The sequence below is a fragment of the Tachysurus fulvidraco genome, chromosome 5, assembly GCF_022655615.1.
Source record: "Tachysurus fulvidraco isolate hzauxx_2018 chromosome 5, HZAU_PFXX_2.0, whole genome shotgun sequence".
In the NCBI taxonomy this organism is placed as follows: domain Eukaryota; kingdom Metazoa; phylum Chordata; class Actinopteri; order Siluriformes; family Bagridae; genus Tachysurus; species Tachysurus fulvidraco.
In genome coordinates, this window is record NC_062522.1 from 30,993,440 (window position 1) to 31,015,266 (window position 21,827).

General features: G+C 38.5%; 1 protein-coding gene across 4 annotated transcripts in view; it reads left to right on the forward strand.

Annotated features, from left to right (window-relative positions):
- The window catches only part of kalrnb (kalirin RhoGEF kinase b), a 69,098-nt gene that overhangs the window by 34,658 nt on the left and 12,613 nt on the right, over positions 1-21,827 (forward strand). For 3 of the 4 annotated variants that reach the window (XR_007140634.1, XM_047814066.1, XM_047814067.1), the window contains 17 exons: positions 197-346; positions 2,343-2,457; positions 2,585-2,700; positions 3,183-3,305; positions 4,315-4,497; positions 4,839-4,963; positions 5,200-5,266; positions 6,198-6,307; positions 6,448-6,517; positions 6,925-7,014; positions 7,800-7,892; positions 8,017-8,128; positions 8,290-8,480; positions 8,711-8,812; positions 8,941-9,083; positions 9,361-9,463; positions 17,187-17,433. Coding sequence is in view for 3 of the 4 variants with exons in the window: in XM_047814066.1 (XP_047670022.1) it covers positions 197-346; positions 2,343-2,457; positions 2,585-2,700; positions 3,183-3,305; positions 4,315-4,497; positions 4,839-4,963; positions 5,200-5,266; positions 6,198-6,307; positions 6,448-6,517; positions 6,925-7,014; positions 7,800-7,892; positions 8,017-8,128; positions 8,290-8,480; positions 8,711-8,812; positions 8,941-9,083; positions 9,361-9,463; positions 17,187-17,433 (2,140 nt within the window). In the remaining variant the exon portion in view is untranslated. Of the gene's footprint in view, positions 1-196; positions 347-2,342; positions 2,458-2,584; positions 2,701-3,182; positions 3,306-4,314; positions 4,498-4,838; positions 4,964-5,199; positions 5,267-6,197; positions 6,308-6,447; positions 6,518-6,924; positions 7,015-7,799; positions 7,893-8,016; positions 8,129-8,289; positions 8,481-8,710; positions 8,813-8,940; positions 9,084-9,360; positions 9,464-13,970; positions 14,249-17,186; positions 17,434-21,827 lie in introns of those variants that run through there. The other variant, XM_047814068.1, reaches the window with a different exon arrangement.

Sequence of the window (21,827 nt, forward strand, 5' to 3'; positions counted from 1 at the left end):
GAAGGGGTGAACAGTGAACAAACAATACTGAAGAAAGATTCAACATAATTATTGAGAAATGTAGAAGTTACCTGAACTGAATTAATGTTAGTTTAAGTTTGATTGTTAAATGTTCTCTTACACTACTTTATGTGTGTGTGTGTGTGTGTGTGTGTGTGTGTGTGTGTGTGTGTGTGTGTGTGTGTGACCCACTCAGGTGTGTAATGTGTTGGAGAGTCTGGAGCAGGAATACAGGAGGGAGGAGGACTGGTGTGGAGCGCACGACAAACTGGGCTCTACGTCAGACACAGACCACGTGGCTCCACTCATCAGCAAGCACCTGGAACAAAAAGAGGCCTTTCTCAAGGTTAAACACACACATGCACACACACACACACACACACACACACACACACACACACACACACACACACACACACACACACACACACATTACTCATGTGTTTATTCACATTCACATACACATACTGCACACGAACACACTTCTCATGTGCCTATACACCTGCCTCTGCTTGGCTGAGAGCCTAAAACACGTCTGCGCTTTACAATCCACACAAATGCTTCTGTAAAATTACTTTTAATTGTGCACCAGAGTGTTTCTCCCATCCAAAAGGTTTGAAAGCATATACTGTAGAAATGTGTAAAAAAAAAAAAACAAGTCTGTCCAGACATCCAAGATAAAGAATTCGTCATTTTTATTAGATATTGTTTTTAAAAAGCATAAGTTAGGATGCGATATGCACTAGAGGCCAGGGCAGATCCGAAACATCACTGTCTGTCACGTTTCCATAGCGACCTGTAAGACGTGTCAGCTATTTCGGGACGAGTTATTCTGGGACGAACTATTCAGAGACGCCTTCGTGTAATGGGGAAAAACTCCCAAGCAATTTACAAGATTGAAGACACAAAGGAAAACGTTTGAGTTATTTGAGTTTTTAAAATCTAGTGTTTGTGGTTTAATAGTTTGTTATTCTTAGTGGTTTATTTTATTATTTGTGATGTATTTACTTTTTTGGTGTAACTTCCTTTTTTTTTGTTTATTTCTTTTTGAATTGACTTTTTTTTTCTGCTCCGTTTTCCTGTACTCGGGGCAACACTAGCCAATCACAGACGTCTGTATGAGGAGGAGGGCAAACAGTCTGTCTGTCTGGAGGAAAGCAAGTGTTTACCCCACCCTCTTCTGTTGTATAAGGGAGAATTAGCGAGTTTTTCCCGTATCGATCGCTGTAATGCCGTGTTGGCCGGGGTGTCTAAAGCTACCTCAAACAAATTGCAAGTTCTAACTAGAACAAAGTTAAGAGTTCATATTTCTCACATTTTGGAGTCCTTGCACTGGCTCCCCGTTAGGTTTAGAGTTGGTTTTAAGATTTTGATGCTTACCTACAAGGCCTTACACGTGTTAGCTCCTCAATATCTGTCTGAGATTTAATTCCTTATATTCCATCTCGCGACCTTCGTTCTTCTGAAACCGGTCTTTTAACTGTTCCCTCAACTCGTTTACGATCGATGGGAGACAGGGTTTTCTCTTCTCTAGCTCCAAAACTGAGATAAGGCAAGCAAAATCTCTTGGCATTTTTAAATATCAGCTTGAAACTATTTTTTTTTAGGGTAGCTTTTAATTGACTAATAGTAATTTTACATTGTTCTTATTATATAGTCTATTTTTTTGCTTTAATTTTAATCTTTATATTATGTGGTGGGACACGGTGGCTTAGTGGTTAGCACGTTCGCCTCACACCTCCAGGGTTGGGGGTTCGATTCCCACCTCCTCCTTGTGTGTGTGGAGTTTGCATGTTCTCCCCGTGCCTCGGGGGTTTCCTCCGGGTACTCCGGTTTCCTCCCCCGGTCCAAAGACATGCATGGTAGGTTGATTGGCATCTCTGGAAAATTGTCCGTAGTGTGTGAGTGTGTGAGTGAATGAGAGTGTGTGTGTGCCCTGTGATTGGTCGGCACTCCGTCCAGGGTGTATCCTGCCTCGATGCCGATGACACCTGAGAGAGGCACAGGCTCCCCGTGACCCGAGAAGTTCAGATAAGCGGTAGAAAATGAATGAATGAATGAATGAATGAATGAATGAATGAATGAATGAATGAATATTACATGGTGTATTTTTGTTGTTTTATTTGCTTTTTTAAAGCACTTTGAGATGTACTTTTAAATGCGCTATAGAAAATTTATTATTATTATTATTATTTATTATTATTATTATTATTATTATTATTATTATTATTATTATTACATGTGAATAAAGCCATGTGGGTTAAATGTAGAAAAGCAGCACTCCAGGATCTCAGACTCTATAGCTATCAGACAGTTGTGTATTTATCGTTTTTTGCGTTCAGGCCTGCACTCTAGCCCGCCGGAACGCAGAGGTCTTTCTGAAGTACATCCACCGCAATAACGTGAGCATGTCAGGGGTCACCAGCCACAACCGAGCACCTGAGACACAGGTCAAAGGTCGGTCATCAAAGCTCGGCTGAAATATCAAACAGCCTGGTGCACGTTTCCTTTAAACACACATGATTCTATACAGTATTTGTACGAGTTTCTGTGTGTTATATAACCTGTGTGTGTGTTGCGATAGCCATCCTGAGCGAGCTGCTCCAGAGAGAGAATCGAGTCCTGCATTTCTGGACGCAGAAGAAGAAGCGCTTAGACCAGTGTCAGCAGTATGTGCTGTTTGAACGTCATGTCAAGCAGGTGAAGAGGAGATTTATGATTTAAAGGACACTCGGAGTGTTAAGTGTGGTTTAAATATCATCGTATTATATTTTATTATACTAAAGAAGCCATTGACGGTGGTCTCGCTAACAGACAGCTACACGCAGACACACCTTCAGTTTTCCTGTAGCTCTTCTGAGTCTTTAAATATATTCAAATAAATAATATTTAAATATCAATAACCATTTCAACTCAGAAACAGATTCACTTTAAAATTCACTTGGTATAAAAATCTTGGGGTTGTGTTATTGTAGGAAACTAATCATATCTGGGATGTGAAATGAACTTGAGTTACACTTACAGTCTTTGGTTGAATTTTTCCGTAACAAAACATCCCGAAGTATTTCATCCTTCGGATCGGATGTCAATATGAGAATATGTATTTTTAACGATTAAAGGACTAGGTATTAAATTAAGATGAAAATAGAATTTCGTCTCACTTCTCTCTTTTCCACGCTCAGGCGTTGGACTGGCTGCAGGAGACAGGTGAGCAGTATTTATCCACACACACATCTCCAGGTGAAACCACAGAGAAAACTCAGGGACTGCTCAAAGATTATGAGGAATTTCGTGTCTCTGCAAAGGTACGTTGAGATTTAAAATGTTCTGCTCTTTGATAGAAAACCTTGTGTTTCTACCTGATTACGTATCAAATTTAAGAAAGAAAATGGTTTAAATCAGCAACGTTTTTTGTTTATTTTGTGCTTTCTAAGCTAAGGCTTTCCAAACCTTAAAGGTGGGGTCTCCGTTGTTTGAAAGCCAATGTTGACATATAAAATCACCAAAACAAACACGCCCCTAACCCAAACGGGTCCCACCCCTGTATGATAGCTCCGCCCACACATACATACGTAACCCAGGCGACTAACGGAAAGAAACGTGTCTTTATCATAGCTGAAGGGAAGAACAATACGATTGTAGATAAACAAACAAGCAAAAATGCCACACAAACATAATCATGTAAAGGACAAAGGCATATATTAGTTCTGTGTAACAAAGCAAACCAACGTTACTCACCTATCGAGAAGGAAAAAAGCGCCTCGGCGTCTTAAGTAAAGTCGGCCACATGTTCACAGTTCGGAGTTTCCCGAGTCGATAACTCCTGAGCTAAACGCTGTTACTACACAAAACGCGGTTGTAGCTGCCTCTCTACATTACTACGATAGAAAAGAGGTGTTATTTGTGTAGTAACAGCGTTTAGTTCAGGAGTTATTGACTCGGGAAACTCCAACCTGTGAATATGTGGCCAACTTCCTGCTCCTTCAGTTCTCTCCAGCACTGGAAAGCTGATCCTATATTAACACGTCCTACTTCTTGCCCAGAACACTCTCTCCGCCTATATTGACAAGCCCCGCCCCTTTCTGCTCATTGGCTACACTTTGTTTTGATTTTTGTTTTGTTTGTCGTCCCGACTCAGGTTTCTGAAGCATTTCTCAGACAACAGAGACCCTACCTTTAAATGTCTGCTCATAGAATGGATTTTCTTCCATCCAATTTTTAAATAGCAAACAAGCTAAAATGAGGTTTTATGATTTTTCTAGTGTAAGTCCTTTTTTAATTAGTGCTCTAAGTTCAGTCTAATGTCCCCTCCAGCAAACCCAGGAGAAGGTGAAGCTGTTGATCCAGCTTGCTGGCAGTCTGGTGGAGAAAGGGCACGTCCATGTGGCCGAGCTGAAGCGCTGGGTGTCCACCATGGACAGGCGCTACCGGGACTTCTCTCAGCGCATGGGCCAGTACCGCTCTAGTCTGGACCGAGCACTGGGGCTGTGCTCAGAGGTGAGGAACTTGTCCTGGATGAAGGAATAGTTTCAGATTTGAGTGTTTATTGTGAACAGCAAAAGCCAATGTTGGGTCATAGTCATTTTAAGGGGTAAGATGAATTCATGTGATTAAAATAATTTTGGCCCTTGGGGGCCAATGATGGCCTAATAGAACAAATTATATTAAAAATGCAATATCTATTAATTCCTTGAACCCTTAAATCCTCCTTTTCTTTTTACACACCTTCAGATTTTCCTTTACTTTCGATTCGTCCCTTTCATATCGGTTCTATTACAGTTCTAAGATTCAGATTTTTAACAGCAGTCTATCGCAGCACAATGTGTTGTCTCTGACAGGACTACAAAGATCTGGAGTTGGACATTATCCCCGCCAGCCTGACCCACACCGACCCGGAGGTCAACCTCAACGACCCCAACCACGAAGTCAACGAGGAGAAGAAAAAATCAGCCAGGAAGAAAGAGTGAGGCAGCCGAAAGAGCAAGACCATCAAATGCAGTCGTTCAGTTTTTTCTTCCTTTTTCCGAATCAGTTCCAGACAGTGTGTGCTCTCAGTCAGTTTTTTTTTTTTTTTTTTTTTTAATCAGACAATTCTTGGCAGCTAGTTCCTGGAGGAAAATCTTTCTGTGATCAATATGTCAAAGTACAGAGTAAGTTTTTTTTCCAGTGAAACTCAGTAAAACCTTCTCTCTGCTGCAGGTACATCATGGCCGAGCTGCTTCAGACCGAGAGAGCGTACGTCAGAGATCTACAGGAGTGTCTCGAGGTGGGTTTAACTCTGCCAGCAGCTCCGTTTAATAACGAATTGCCTGATTCTCGATTCTGATTGGTCAGACGATGTCGATTCGTTATTTTAAAATGAACGGCTGAGTTTCCATAGCAACCGCCGATTCACAGGGACTGATGTGCAGGTCCGCTTCATAAATAGAGTTTCTTTATAAGGAGACACTGTCCATGTTTGGGACAAATCGCCAGTGTCAGCACTTTCTTTAAGAATGGCTGTTTATCAGAATCAGAATCATCACCGCTGTAATAGAAATGATAACAGGAAGTATTATAGCGAGGACTTTCTTCAGCATCTGATGATCTGTGGTTCTTTAGTGTTCGTGTTGTCTGTGATCGCTGTCTACATCGAGTCACATCGCAAACCCTGAGGCATCCAGAGATCTACCAGCTACACTTAGATGCTGCTAATCTAAAAAGATGTGAACTCCATGTGATCCTTTGCATCTATACAACATTTATCAGACTGTATATTTATAATCACACCCTCCAGTGTCACCCATATGAGGATGAGGTTCCCCTTGAGCCTGGTTCCTCTCGAGGTTTCTTCCTTACCATCTAAGGGAGTTTTTCCTTGCCACTGCTGCCTGAGTCACCTCAGACTTACTCATTGGGGATAAATACATACACATTGTGAACTAAATCTATCTCATATTAATCTTGAATTTTGTATTCTATTAATCTTTATATTATTCTTATAATATTCTTCTGTTCTATGTTTATGTCCTGTAAAGCTGCTTTGAGACAATGTCAATTGTAAAAAGCGCCATACAAATAAACTTGAATTGAATTGAATTGAACATCACAAAAACCGATTGTTTTCCTCTAACAGCATGCCACTGACATCATTTCAAGAAGATTTTAGTGCTTTGGTTTCAATCACTTGTACAAACTGACGTCTTGTGCCGTTCCAGACGTTCCTGTGGGAGATGACCAGCGGCATGGACGAGATCCCGCAGGGAATCGCCAACAAGGAACACGTCATCTTCGGGAACATTCAGGAGATCTTCGATTTCCATAACAAGTATATCTTCTATCTAAAGATATTTTTATACAAGTATATTACTCTACATTCAATATTACTGTTTTTTTATCATTCTTATTTGATTTTAATTTAAATATCTTATGAAAACGAAGGACAATATTGACTTCTGTCGTTTGTAGCATTTTTCTAAAAGAGCTGGAGAATTACGAGCAGCTTCCTGAAGACGTTGGTCATTGTTTTGTTACTTGGGTAAGAGCTCATGTTACTAATGATGTCCTGTGGGGTTTGTCCCCTAAAATCCAGCCATTTATTTGTTAACAAATAAACAAACAAATAAACAAATCAATAGATAAATAAATAGATAGATAGATAGATAGATAGATAGATAGATAGATAGATAGATAGACAGACAGACAGACAGACAGACAGAAAAAAAAGAAAAAAAAAGAGTATGATTTGTTTTTTGTTTATTAAAAAGAAAGTGTTAGTGAAATAAAATACCTGGGGATTTCTGTACAGTAATTATTTTAATTCAGTCTTTGTTTATTGTTTTATAACAGCAATATTTATTTTACTGTAAAATTAACATCATTTCATACCTGAAAATGACAGTTAGTTATTCTATCTTTTCTGTTGTTTTTTCTTTCTTTCTTCAGGCTGATAAGTTCCACATGTATGTGACATACTGCAAAAACAAGCCAGACTCCAGCCAGCTGATTCAGGGGCAAGCTGGACGCTTCTTCGACGTGAGTTTCCTTTTTTCGTGTTCATTGAAAAAAGTTTGGCTAAATGTTGTGAGGACGAAGAGCACCGAGACGTGCAGATGGCAGCAGAGAGCTTCCTGAGATCCTCACTGCTCGTTCATCTTCATCTTAGACCAAGTCGTAACTTTAACATTTGTACTTACACCTCTGAGTGTAAATAGGGTCATTACATAAACACTAGTAATGTCATTCATTAATAATTATCATAATTATCATTATTATTTAAATTATTATTATAAATATATATATTTTTTAATTATTGCTAACAATAGTTATGGACAAATTGTTGCAGAAAACGCATTCTGCTTTATAAAACAGTAATAAAGCGTTGTTACCTGTACTTTAAAATCAAATAGTGTAAGCGAGAAAAGTAGGTTTTTTTTTATTATTTTGTTTATTATGTAATAAATATATTTATAATTTATACTTATAATACTTTGAGTACATCATTTTGCTTGTTTTCTGTCTATTTCATTTGTATTTATTTATTTATTTGTTTGTTTGTTTGTTTGTTTGTTTGTTTGTTTGTTTGTTTATTCATTAATTAATTCATTCATTCATTCAATCATTCATGCATTTATTTATTTATTTGTTTGTTTGTTTGTTTATTTATTTTCCTTTGAAAATAAACATTATATTAAAGCACTATATTATAGCACTGGTGTGTGCGTGTGTGTGTGTGTGTGTGTGTGTGTGTGTGTGTGTGTGTGTGTGTGTGTGTGTGTGTGTGTGTGTGTGTGTGTGTATGTGTGTGATATGGCTTTTAGGAGATCCAGAAAAGACATGGCCTGGCCAACTCCATCTCCTCCTACCTCATCAAACCTGTGCAGAGAATCACCAAGTATCAGCTGCTGCTTAAGGTACAGAGAGAAACTTCAACAATACTGTCAACAAAGGAGCTGTGATCAGAAGAGTGTGTTTTAAAGGTGTGTGTGTGTGTGTGTGTGTGTGTGTGTGTGTGTGTGTGTGTGTGGGTGTGAACAGGAGTTGTTGACTTGTTGTGAAGAGGGTAAAGGGGAGATCAAGGAAGGGTTGGAGGTGATGTTGAGCGTGCCGAAACGAGCCAATGACGCCATGCACGTGAGCATGCTGGAGGGTAAGAGCTCACAGTTTTCTACATTTTATTAACGCTTTTATTTCCATCTGATGTTTAGTATGACTCATGTATCATTGTATGTTCTTTGTGTCTGATTTTCAGTCTGATATCATTTACAATTTCACTGATTCACGCTCTGATGTTGTCCTTCTGGTTTCTAGGTTTTGATGAGAACCTGGCGGTTCAGGGTGAGCTGATCCTCCAGGACACGTTCCAGGTTTGGGACCCCAAATCTCTCATCCGCAAAGGAAGAGATCGTCACCTTTTCCTCTTCGAGATCTCTCTGGTGTTCAGTAAAGAGATGAAGGACTCGTCCGGACGCACCAAATACGTCTATAAGAGCAAGTTGCTGGTAGGTTGTAGAGAGAATCAGATATTTGACTTTATTTAAATATTCCACCCATTTTCCTCCATTTCCTTATAAACACATCCTTCTTTAACTTAATCTGACCTTTTCTATCATATAGATATTTGCATATGATTTTTTTGTTTAATTGATCATAATCTGAAAGCGTGTTTTTCCCCATTGATTTATATTATTAAAAATCACTTTCCCATTAATGTTAATGCTCTAATTAACAGACATCAGAGTTGGGAGTGACGGAGCACATCGAGGGAGACCCGTGTAAATTTGCCTTGTGGGCCGGACGAACCCCGACATCAGACAGCAAAACCATCCTGAAGGTAAAGTTTGTGCTTAAACCTGGATTTTGTTTGTGATTAGCTGTGGAACTCTGGTGCCTGTGTGTTTTTGATGTACTGTAGTGCGCTCTCCTTTCTGTTGGACGTCCTCTCGCACTCTTTTCCTGCAGGCGTCCAGTATGGAGGTGAAGCAGGAGTGGATCCGGAATATCCGAGAGGTGATCCAGGAGAGGACGGTGCACCTCAAGGGGGCGCTAAAGGAGCCCATCCACCTTCCCAAAACTCCATCCAGACAGCGCAGCATCAGCAAGAGGTCCTCAATACGAGGCTTTTATTTTTAATAATTTAATTATTTTTAATAATTTTATTTTTATTTTATTTCCTCTCCCTTCTTTTCTCCTAACTTCTATTTTATCTCATTGTTGTGTAATTAATGAATAACTCTTTATGGTGGTTATATAGAAATAATTGTACGGGAAAAATAAAACTCTGGACCTCATTGGAAATCTGTCATGTGACTGTTGTTTTTTTTTTTGTTTTTTTTTTGTAGTGATGTTTATCATGTTTGTATTTTACATACCACTATTCAGGGAAACCACCGAAGACGCAGACAGTCAGGGTGACGCCAGCAGCCAGCCAGACACGATCTCCATCGCATCCCGTACCTCCCAAAACACAGTGGACAGTGACAAGGTAGGACTACAGCTGTCCCAAAGGGGAGACAATTCTTTGTGACAAGAAACAAGTTCTTCACAGTTAAATGATTCTGGCTTGTGTGGGAGCTCAGAATAATCAAGACCGACTGAAATGTTTTCCAGTGAGGTTCAAATATAATAAGCAGTGATTGCATAAGTTTTTACACCCTGTTGCTGTGAGTACTGCAATACCCATAAATTAGTTCCTCTGTCGCTGGGTTTATGAGCCTGAGTATTTTTTACCCAAACAGAAATACAGAGGCACAAACATTTTTTAACAACACAGACTCAAAATTTGTAAAATCTCAGGCTGTATGTTTGACAAACCCTGCTTTCGACAGTTCAAATCAAATCAAAATCAGATCAAATTTTATTTGTCACATACACATACAGTACATACAGGGTACGATATGCAGTGAAATGCTTTATGCAACTGTCCGGTATAAGAATAAAGAATATTAAAAAAAGTGTAAAAAAGCAAAAAATAAAATGAGAATAAAATAATAAGAAAGTATAAACTATATAAGAAAAACTATATAAGAAAACTATATAAAAATATGAAATATATGGAGAATATGAAGAAATAATGTATATACATATACATAAATATACATATACATAAATGTGTATGGTTATTAAAGATTGTCCTTAAAGTGACCAGGTGCAGTATGGTGTGTAAATAGTGTATAATGTGGCACTGTGCTGTGCAAATCCAGAGTTAAAGTGTCCTTAGAATGTCCAGGTGAAGTATGGTGTGTAAATAGTGTATGGAGTGTATAAATCAGCTACGCTAATTATTATTATTAGTCCCTGACTTTGGCGTTCAGAGCTGGGATTCCTCTTGTGATGATTTGCCCAGTAATGTAAGTACAGTTAGATTGACGGTGATGGAAATTAGCTGATTTTTAAAATAGTAAATCATGAATCAAACATGGCTTCGAGTCGTAGGTTTACCGCTGGTCAGCCGTGTCGATAGTTTAGCTCGATTGGTCCCAACATCACACAGGGTACGAGATTCGGACTCGTTAAGACTCTTCTCTCTCAGATGGAATGATCTTCTGAATGTATACATGTCTAAACAGCCGAGTCTTCAAAGTTCCTGAAAAACTTCCAAATGCCGTAAATGTAGACAGAAAAGAATGGGCTGTGTATATACTCTGATTACACAAGAAGTAAGATCATTACCATTTTTTATGATATAATTAGAGCTTTAATGTTAATATTTTTATTTAGGGCTTTCTGATGAGTTTAGGGACAAAGGCTGGTGTCTGAGTATGCAGCATTAAGCAGGTCGTCAGTGATGCGTGTAGACCGGGAGAGGAAGTGTGTACATGTAGCCGTGTGTGGAAAAAATTATCCTCTCGCATCATGGTACAGTGTGTCAATGGACCTGTGTATGTGTGTGTGTGTGTGTGTGTGTGGTTTGGCAGCATGGACGATGTTAGGGTGTGTCTATAATCCACACATTTAAGTAATACAGTTTTCTCCTGGTGAAGTCTTATATGTTTTTCACGAAGACACTCGGCTTTCTTTTCTCTTATTGGCCGTATGGTATTAAGATAGCACACAAACATATCTCTTTTTATCCTAATATATATTTAGTGGTTTATCTAACTGGGATTTTGGGCACCATTGTGCATGTTTGTCACCAGCATTGTAAAAAAAAAAAAAAAAATGTTATTTTTACATACAGCATGAATCACAGTTTGGCTTTCAGTTTTCCTCACATCTTTTTGTTTTTTGCTTAATCCCACTCAATCCCAGTGACTCAGCCCTGTTTCTTCACAGTGTTCTACTGTGGAGAAGCTCTGACTGATCTGTAAGAAACATGATGCGGTTTCATTCTGCTAAAAGTGTCTGTACGTGAAAGTGAATAAAAGAAGCTCTATGTTAGTTAAATATTCCGTCACTAATTATTCGGCGGTTGAAGTGTAATAAAAATACCAAGTGATGCTAGTGAGCCAGCCAGAATGAGTAAGAGAAACCTGTCCAGTGTGCCGTAAGAGAAACAAGTCCGTTGTGACAAATATATTGATTGTATGAACAGACTTTAGCAACTGACCTGCACTTGATACAACTCACATTCTTCCCACCGACTAACACTTAATCATCTGTTCTTAACAACCAATTATTAATTATCATTGTTTACAACCAATCCCTGATTGTCATTGTTCCAAACAACCAATCCCTGATCCTCAGTGTCCTTGACTACCAATCACTGATCATTATTGTTCCAGACAACCAATCCCTGACCACCATTGTTTCCAACAACCAATCCCTGACCATTGTTGGTCTTGACAACCAATCCCTGATCATCATTGTTCTCGATAACCAATCCCTGATCATCATTGTCCTTGACAACCAATCCCTAATCATTGTGGTTCCAAACAACCAATCCCTGATCCTCATTGTCCTCTACTACCAATCCCTGATCATCGTTGGTCCCGACAACAATGCCTGGGTACTGTAGTTCTCGACAACCAATCCCTGATCATTGTCGTTCTTGACAAACAATCCCTGATTATTGTCGTTCCCAACAACCAATCCCTGATTACCATCGTTGTTCCAAACAACCAATCCCTGTTCACCATCGTTCCCAACAACCAATCCCTGTTCACCATCGTTCCCTACAACCAATCCCTGTTCACCATCGTTCCCAACAACCAATCCCTGATTACCATCGTTGTTCCAATCAACCAATCCCTGATCACCATCGTTCTCAACAACCAATCCCTGTTCACCATCGTTCCCAACAACCAATCCCTGATCACCATCGTTCCTAATACCCAATCCCTGATCACCATCGTTCCTAACAACCAATCCCTGTTCACCATCGTTCCCTACAACCAATCCCTGTTCACCATCGTTCCCAACAACCAATCCCTGATTACCATCGTTGTTCCAAACAACCAATCCCTGATCACCATCGTTCTCAACAACCAATCCCTGTTCACCATCGTTCCCAACAACCAATCCCTGATCACCATCGTTCCTAATACCCAATCCCTGATCACCATCGTTCCTAACAACCAATCCCTGTTCACCATCGTTCCTAACAACCAATCCCTGTTCACCATCGTTCCTAACAACCAATCCCTGATCATCGTTGTTTGTTCCAATTTCACACTTCTTTCTTTTTGGCTGTAAACTTCATTGCTGTTGATATTTACAGCAGCTACAGCCTCTGACTGTTCTTAACATAAATATTTAAAAAATTGTTAAACATCTAAACATTTTCTTTCTCTAACTTTTCTATAAGTTAAAATCGAAATCTTCTATTCTGTACGATTCTGTTCTTTCAGACGATCTTCCTTCTTCACGTCCTGTGTTTCGATATGCAAATGACTGTGTAATGAATATGCAAATTAGTTGTGTTGCAATCCACATTCCAACATTTTCCTGCTATTACTGTGGGTCTCTTTCAGTCCTTGTCCTTTCTGTTTGTCCTGTTTTTCAACCTGACTTACAGAAATGCTTAGTATCCTCTTGAGCACATTGTATATGACATTATAGCTTTGGGGTTTTGCTGCATGTGTAGGCGGTGCATCAGAGACCACAATGCAGCGCTAGGAAGAAAAAAAGACATGACAATGACATAAAAATAACATATTTTTCCAGACATTTGGCTAAGAGTTTTGTTGGACAGCAGTGTGAGTGTGAATTTCTGTGCTGCACAGCTCACACATTCAAAAACAAGAAACAGCCCAAACAGGAAGCGACATAATTTCAGGTTGGTAGGCCGAGTTTATTTTATACCGACGTCGGATCATCCGCAGTGACGACAGTAAGAGCAGCTACGTTGCTCTAGGTATTTAGGCTGTAAGTCACAAGTTAACACTGCTGTCATTTCTATCCTAATTCAGATGTAACGAAATAACTGAAGAAAAGATTTCAACCTCTAAACACCAGATTCATCCTGAAGCATATTTTCAGTAACTACTATAAATGAATATTATGAATTATTTAGTACTTCCCATAAAACTAAGCAGAAATAGTCTGGAAAAAAGTCTAGACTTGCCAAAGATACCTGAGAGTTTAATGGCAAGACAAAAAAACACATTGCAACGAGAAAGCCTGAAATATTACGGAAAAATGACATAGGATATGCAACCAATCAGTGTTGTGCATTCTGCTTTTAGCTCCGCCCACAAGTACTACAGAATTAAAGATGTTTTTTCTTCATTTCTGAATATATTTATGTCAGGGTAACTGTTATGGTTATGAACTGTAGTGTGTGTGTGTGTGTGTGTGTGTGTGTGTGTGTGTGTGTGTGTGTGTGTGTGTGTGTGTGTGTGTGTGTGTGTGGAGCTGAATCCACATACTGTTATTGCCCAATCACACCAAACACACCCACATATGCTGTATAACCTCAGGCTCTCTGCATGTAATCAAGCAACATCTCTCTCTCTCTCTCTCTCTCTCTCTCTCTCTCTCTCTCTCTCTCTCTCACACACACACACACACACACACACACTCTCTCTTTCTCTATCACTCTCTCTTTCTCTCTCTCTCACTCTCTCTCTCTCTCTCTCCCTCTTCACGCAATTTTAGATTTCAGTCAGTCCTTTAGTCGTGGAAAGTAAAACCAGCTCATTATCATTCACAGAAAAGTTAGGGTAAAGGGGCGTGGCTAGACTTTTTAGCCTAGACAGACAGCCAATCAGAGTCTGGGATTTTTTGCGGGTATTGGGACCGCAGTTTAAGGCTGGGTAGTTAGATGAGAGACACTGACAGCGTCATGCCAAAGTGGAGAAGCTTTACACAACCCAAGGGAGTGAAACCTGTGAGTAACTTTTTTATTTCTTTATAAACAAATCACCTTAATTATAAAATTATCTTTACACTAAATAATCAGTTAACTTGACAGCAGGTTTTGTGATTTGTGATGATGGTAGAAATGCCTAGAGCTCTGAATCATTTCTTTATTCTAGAAGGACAGGTTCTGAAGGAGAGATTGCATCAATACGGGAATGTTTTGTAAATTGAAGTGAGAAGTGTATTAGGATTAGGTTAAAAAAAAAAAAGCTAGCATGGCTTCTGTGTGTTTTTAGGGAGGAGACCTTATTTTCATCTGTGTGTGTGTGTGTGTGTGTGTGTGTGTGTGTGTGTGTGTGTGTGTGTGTGTGTGTGTGTGTGTGTGAACACCTTATAACCTCACACCTGATACGTTATCAATCCCTAACCCTTGTTCATTGGTTTTCTCCTAAAGATGTTTATTAGCTACAGGTGAAAAACTTGTCACTAGTTGAAATTGCCAGCCACGTAACGCTACTTGAAATGTTTTTCTGTCGCCGCCTCGCAGCTTCCTGTTCCCATCCTGGGCTTGAATTATTGTCAGTGCTGAGTTTTACACTTTCTCCTCTCCATGTGGATTTCCTCTGGGATCTCTGGCTTCCTCGCAGCTCTCAGAACGTTCTAGTAGAACTGGTGTGAATATTTGTGACGATGTGTGGCAAAATTGCCTATTAAATAATGCAGACAATACAAAAGGGGCAGAAGGAAGGGTATAATCTCTCTGTCTCTCATATTGACACTGGCCAGTTGTAGTAATCTTGCGCATATGCAATAAGGAAAAAAAACGTTCTCCTCTACGGCATCCAAGAGAAATCAGGAACACAGTTATGTATGAAAAATATACACTAGTTTAGATTTTTTTTTTATATTATTTTTTTATGCTCACTGTAAAATCATTGAGCTCCTGTGAGGAGGTGTGTACATCCCTCTGACTCTTGTATGGCTGTGTGTGTATTGAGTGTGTGCTCACTAAGCATGAGCTCACTCTTGGAGTGTCTCAGGTCTCTCGCTCAGGAGGGAGTGTCCCGTCTCAGCTCTGCTCGGATTGTTTGTCCGGTCTGATTTATTCCTGAAGTCTGAAAGGTTTAGTCTGATAACTTCACCTTATACAAACAGAGCATTATGTGACACGTGGCAGAAGAAGAAAAACACATTAACGGGGGTAAAGTAAAAAAAATATTATAGCTGTGATTTATTTGATTTTTTTTTTAATGCCTTAGTGAATTTTCTCCATGTGGAGACACCATGTTCCATATGGTGGGAATTCCTGTCCAGATGTGGACAGAATGGGAGCAGTGCATGCTCCCTTGAGGAGGGTGTTCCTGTCCTCCTCCTCCTCCTCCTTTTCTCCCTCGCTGTTATCATCATCATGATCATCTCTCACTTCTCCTGCTTTATTGTTACTCTGACATGTTCTTGAGGGATTCCCACAGCGTTCCAATTAAAATCCTTTTTTGAGACACAACATTTGTAGAAATTCCAGATGTTTAGGGAAAACTAAATCCACATGGACAGCTGTTGTGTTTGACAAGCTCTACTCTGTTGTCTACAAATTCAGCACTCATACTTCAACAAATAATTAGTTATCGTTATTGAATAAATAAATATTTTTTTCTGAACAAATCCAAATATTCTGCCGAATGTCGTATGTGATGTGCGGTTTGTAACATAACGTGAGCCGTGGGGTTGGGGTCTGGCTCAGTGCTGCTGAACACACCCTGATGTGAACCACAGGACGAAGAACTGATCGGTGAGCCTCAGTCGGATCAGTTACAACTCCCAGAATTCTGATACGATCCAGGGCTTTAATGCAGCGGTATCATCCTCAGGCTGGGGTCAAAGGTCAGTTTAGGGATGGGCAGGAAAAAGAGACTGAGGCTGTAGTGGATGAAATAAGCACAGCTGTAAAAACTGAGCACTTCCGTGTTCACTTTGCTTACTGAGTGATTCATACAGCCAGACATAGACAGAGAGAGGGATAGATGTGTGTGTGTGTGTGTGTGTGTGTGTGTGTGTGTGTGTGTGTGTGTGTGTGTGTGTGTGTGTGTGTGTGTGGTATCATAGAAAAAGCAGCATGTGTTCTCTGCATGCTCCTAAACATCATCTGCCATTGAGATGTGTGTGTGTGTGTGTGTGTGTGTGTGTGTGTGTCAGGCTATAAAAACACAATCCCTGCTCTTCTCTTGTGTTAATGACTTGATTAGGTGAGTCATGTGCTTCTGTCACAGCAGGGAACAGCAATAACACACACACACACACACACACACACACACACACACACACACACACACACACACACACACACACACACACACACGTTCTGTATCTTCCCGCTTTCTCTCTGAAGTTCTGTATTGATTTATTTTAATAACTTAAATCAACGCTTCTCAAGGTTCTTATAGTTATTCTGATGTTTGACTGGTTATTAAAAAACAAGAAGGCAAAATGTTATTTTTCCCGCAAATTAAATACTTCCATACTGAACAAAATTTATTTTACATTAGAGGGTAATTTTATATTTAATAAAATGCATGTTTTTAGAATGAGCACAATGGAAAATATTTGAAATTATATTTTGGATGATTACTTTTTTTTTTCTTGCGTAATTTTAAGTTTGTCGTTCCATTTATTAATTTCAGGTTTATTCATATACACATTTTAAAACCATATTTTCCTAATCAGAATGGACCAATCATGTTAATGGGATAATTAATGACTGTGCAGTTCCCGAGTATGCAGCCCCTTTCTTGACCGTCTTCCTTGTGGACACATGAATAGAGCTAGAAACAGTAGAGATATCAACTGTCGCAAAGTCTATTTTTTTCCAGATTCTGTCTCATTCTTGCTACTTAGGCACCAGAAATCCACATGTCTGCTTGTGAGTAATATTTTATTCTCTGTGTTTCTCTGCATGGTTTTTGCTGTAGCTCTCGGGTGGCTGTGAACACACGGTGGTGCTGCAGGACTTTGTCGCCTGTTCGGCGTGTGAGCTGAGTGTGCACTCGGGACAGACGGTGGAGGTGTTGGAGCGCTCGAGTGATCGACCTGGCTGGTGTTTGGTGAGAACCACAGAACGTTCTCCACCTCAGGAGGGACTCGTTCCCAGCAGCACTCTGTCGGTCTCGCACTCACGCAGCAGTGTAGACATGGACTGTTTCCTTCCCTCTGGCAAAGGTAAGGGTAAAAAGATGACCTGTAGGTCTTGTGAGAAACTCAAACCACATGAGAGTAACCAGGGAGGCAAACAGATGTATACCTCAGTGATTGGTTTGACCAGAAATTCTGATATAATCAATAAAATCAGTGAAAATCCCATTGTCCTTCTCGGTTGTCCATTTCCAATCATATCACTCTAGAAAGATGCTAATAATACAAATACACACATAAAACAGTATAGTGTATAACAGTATAGTATAGTATAGTATAGTATAGTATAGTATAGTATAGTATAGTATAGTATAGTATATAACAGTATAGTGTATAACAGTATAGTATAGTATAGTATAGTATATAACAGTATAGTATAGTATATAACAGTATAGTGTAGTATAGTGTATAAATACAGTGTAAAACAGTATAGTATAGTATAGTATATAACAGTATAGTGTATAACAGTATAGTATAGTATAGTATATAACAGTATAGTGTATAACAGTATAGTGTATAACAGTATAGTATAGTATATAACAGTATAGTATATAACAGTATAGTGTATAACAGTATAGTATAGTATAGTATATAACAGTATAGTGTATAACAGTATAGTATAGTATAGTATATAACAGTATAGTGTATAACAGTATAGTATAGTATATAACAGTATAGTGTATAACAGTATAGTATAGTATTTAACAGTATAGTGTAGTATAGTGTATAAATACAGTGTAAAACAGTATAGTATAGTATAGTGTATAGCAGTATGGTGTATAACAGTATGGTATTGTATATAACAGTATAGTGTATAACAGTATAGTGTAGTGTAGTATAGTGTATGAGTACAGTGTATAACAGTATAGTACAGTGTATAACAGTATAGTATAGTATAATATAGCATAGTATAGTGTATAACAGTACAGTGTATAAAAGTATAGTATAGTATAGTGTATAACAGTATATTGTATAACAGTATAGTATACAGTGTAGTAGTATACAGTAGTGTACAGTGTAGTATAGTGTATTACAGTGTAGTATAGGGCAGTATAGTAGTGTACAGTGTAGTATAGTGTAGTGTAGTATAGTACAGTATAGTAGTGTACAGTGTAGTATAGTGTATTACAGTGTAGTATAGTACAGTATAGTAGTGTATTACAGTGTAGTATAGTGTAGTGTAGTATAGTACAGTATAGTAGTGTACAGTGTAGTATAGTATAGTGTATTACAGTGTAGTATAGTACAGTATAGTAGTGTATTACAGTGTAGTATAGTGTAGTGTAGTATAGTACAGTATAGTAGTGTACAGTGTAGTGTAGTATAGTGTATTACAGTGTAGTATAGTACAGTATAGTAGTGTACAGTGTAGTATAGTGTATTACAGTGTAGTATAGTACAGTATAGTAGTGTACAGTGTAGTGTAGTATAGTGTATTACAGTGTAGTATAGTACAGTATAGTAGTGTATTACAGTGTAGTATAGTACAGTATAGTAGTGTATTACAGTGTAGTGTAGTACAGTATAGTAGTGTATTACAGTGTAGTGTAGTACAGTATAGTGTATTACAGTGTAGTATAGTACAGTATAGTAATGTACAGTGTAGTGTAGTATAGTGTATTACAGTGTAGTATAGTACAGTATAGTAGTGTATTACAGTGTAGTATAGTACAGTATAGTAGTGTACAGTGTAGTATAGTGTATTACAGTGTAGTATAGTGCAGTATAGTAGTGTACAGTGTAGTATAGTGTATTACAGTGTAGTATAGTACAGTATAGTAATGTACAGTGTAGTGTAGTATAGTGTATTACAGTGTAGTATAGTGCAGTATAGTAGTGTACAGTGTAGTATAGTGTATTACAGTGTAGTATAGTACAGTATAGTAGTGTACAGTGTAGTATAGTACAGTATAGTAATGCACAGTGTAGTGTAGTATAGTGTATTACAGTGTAGTATAGTACAGTATAGTAGTATATTACAGTGTAGTATAGTACAGTATAGTAATGTACAGTGTAGTGTAGTATAGTGTATTACAATGTAGTATAGTGCAGTATAGTAGTGTACAGTGTAGTATAGTGTATTACAGTGTAGTATAGTACAGTATAGTAGTGTACAGTGTAGTGTAGTATAGTGTATTACAATGTAGTATAGTGCAGTATAGTAGTGTACAGTGTAGTATAGTGTATTACAGTGTAGTATAGTACAGTATAGTAGTGTATTACAGTGTAGTATAGTACAGTATAGTAATGTACAGTGTAGTGTAGTATAGTGTATTACAGTGTAGTATAGTGCAGTATAGTAGTGTACAGTGTAGTATAGTGTATTACAGTGTAGTATAGTACAGTATAGTAGTGTACAGTGTAGTGCAGTATAGTAGTGTACAGTGTAGTATAGTGTATTACAGTGTAGTATAGTACAGTATAGTAGTGTACAGTGTAGTGCAGTATAGTAGTGTACAGTGTAGTATAGTACAGTATAGTAATGCACAGTGTAGTGTAGTATAGTGTATTACAGTGTAGTATAGTACAGTATAGTAGTGTATTACAGTGTAGTATAGTACAGTATAGTAATGTACAGTGTAGTGTAGTATAGTGTATTACAGTGTAGTATAGTGCAGTATAGTAGTGTACAGTGTAGTATAGTGTATTACAGTGTAGTATAGTACAGTATAGTAGTGTACAGTGTAGTGTAGTATAGTGTATTACAGTGTAGTATAGTGCAGTATAGTAGTGTACAGTGTAGTATAGTGTATTACAGTGTAGTATAGTACAGTATAGTAGTGTATTACAGTGTAGTGTAGTATAGTGTATTACAGTGTAGTATAGTGCAGTATAGTAGTGTATTACAGTGTAGTGTAGTATAGTGTATTACAGTGTAGAACAGTACAGAATAGTATAGTATGGTGTATAACAGTATAGTATATAGAGTAGTATAGCGTATTACAGTGTAGTGTAGTGAAGTATAGCCTAGTATGGTATTTCAAACCTGAACAGATGAGCAGAGGAACTACTTTGAATAGCTTGTGGCATTGTTGATATTTTGCTTGCTCATGCAGTACACAGTTATGAAGAATGGGCTGTACTCTGCAAAGGACCTGGTCTCATTTGTTTTTGGTTTGAACTTTACAAACAGCCTCAGAAATTCACATTTATTTAGAGAAATAGTAAAGCAGCATTGCATATAAAGTTGTATTTAAACATTAGTCGTGTGGAAGCGTGCTCCTGAGCTGTCTTACATACTGTGCTTCCTGGTTAAAGAATAATTAGCATGAGCTCATTAATTAACAGATCAGGAGAGTCATGGGAGATGATGGTGATGATGATGATGATGATGATGATGATGATGATGATGATGATGATGACTGTGGGTTTCCTGCTGTGCTTTTGGGCCTAATGAAGAGCCTCTTGTGTTCAGGCTTGAGACGTGTGGTTACTATATGAGTGGTAGCTCACATGATGTGGTCCTGAGGGGTAAAAACAGGAGGCAATTTAAAGTCATGCATCTTTTTTATTTTGTAGTAGCACATCAGTAAAGGTTCACCATCAATTCCCAGTGCTATAACCCTATAGCTGATAATGTAACCATGTCAGTCATTGTGGTGACAGATTATTTTAGTTTTTTAGGATCTTTTGTGCTGTGTAGATTTCTCTGAGTGTTGGAATGAGGTCAGCTATGTTTAGAGTTTAGAGTTCTCTATTATGCAGTATTTTCCTCTTCTCGTTTCCTCTTATCTCACACGTCCTCTTCTCCTAAACTCGCAAGACGCACGTTTTAATCCCCTCACGAGCCCTTTCTTTCGAACGGAGGGCTCGTCTCTGTTTAGACCTGTTTGCTGTTTGGACCTCCAGCTGAATATAAACTGATTCTAAGAATAGGAAAAGGAAGTACGTGGTCTGTCGAAAAAACAGTGCTCTGTCGAGAAAACGTCAACACTAACCACCTCGTGGTTGGTTTATTTCAATAAATCTGCAGGATTTTACACACGTCCGGTTACATCAGATATGATCTCAAAACCAAGATCAAACAATCAGATTTAAATTTTACAATTTATCCTTTTATATTGTATTCACATATTAGATGAAATATATTAGATGTAAATCGATTCCAAACCACTCCAATGATTTTATTTCTGATTTTTCAGTACATTAGTCTGACTGTGACAAATGCGGCCCATCTGACAAGGTCATTGATACAATCATGTTCAATCATATAACTTGCATTAATCTTGTTTATACAGCTGAGGATTTAGGGTGTGTGTGTGTGTGTGTGTGTGTGTGTGTGTGTGTGTGTGTGTGTGTGTGTGTGTGTGTGTGTGTGTGTGTGTGAATTTAAGAGCACATCTCTCTTGCTAAAGTAGGTAACTAGACGGGCTGAAGGTGTCGAAACACAGACGCTCTTCATTTAAAGTGGGCCACTGCAG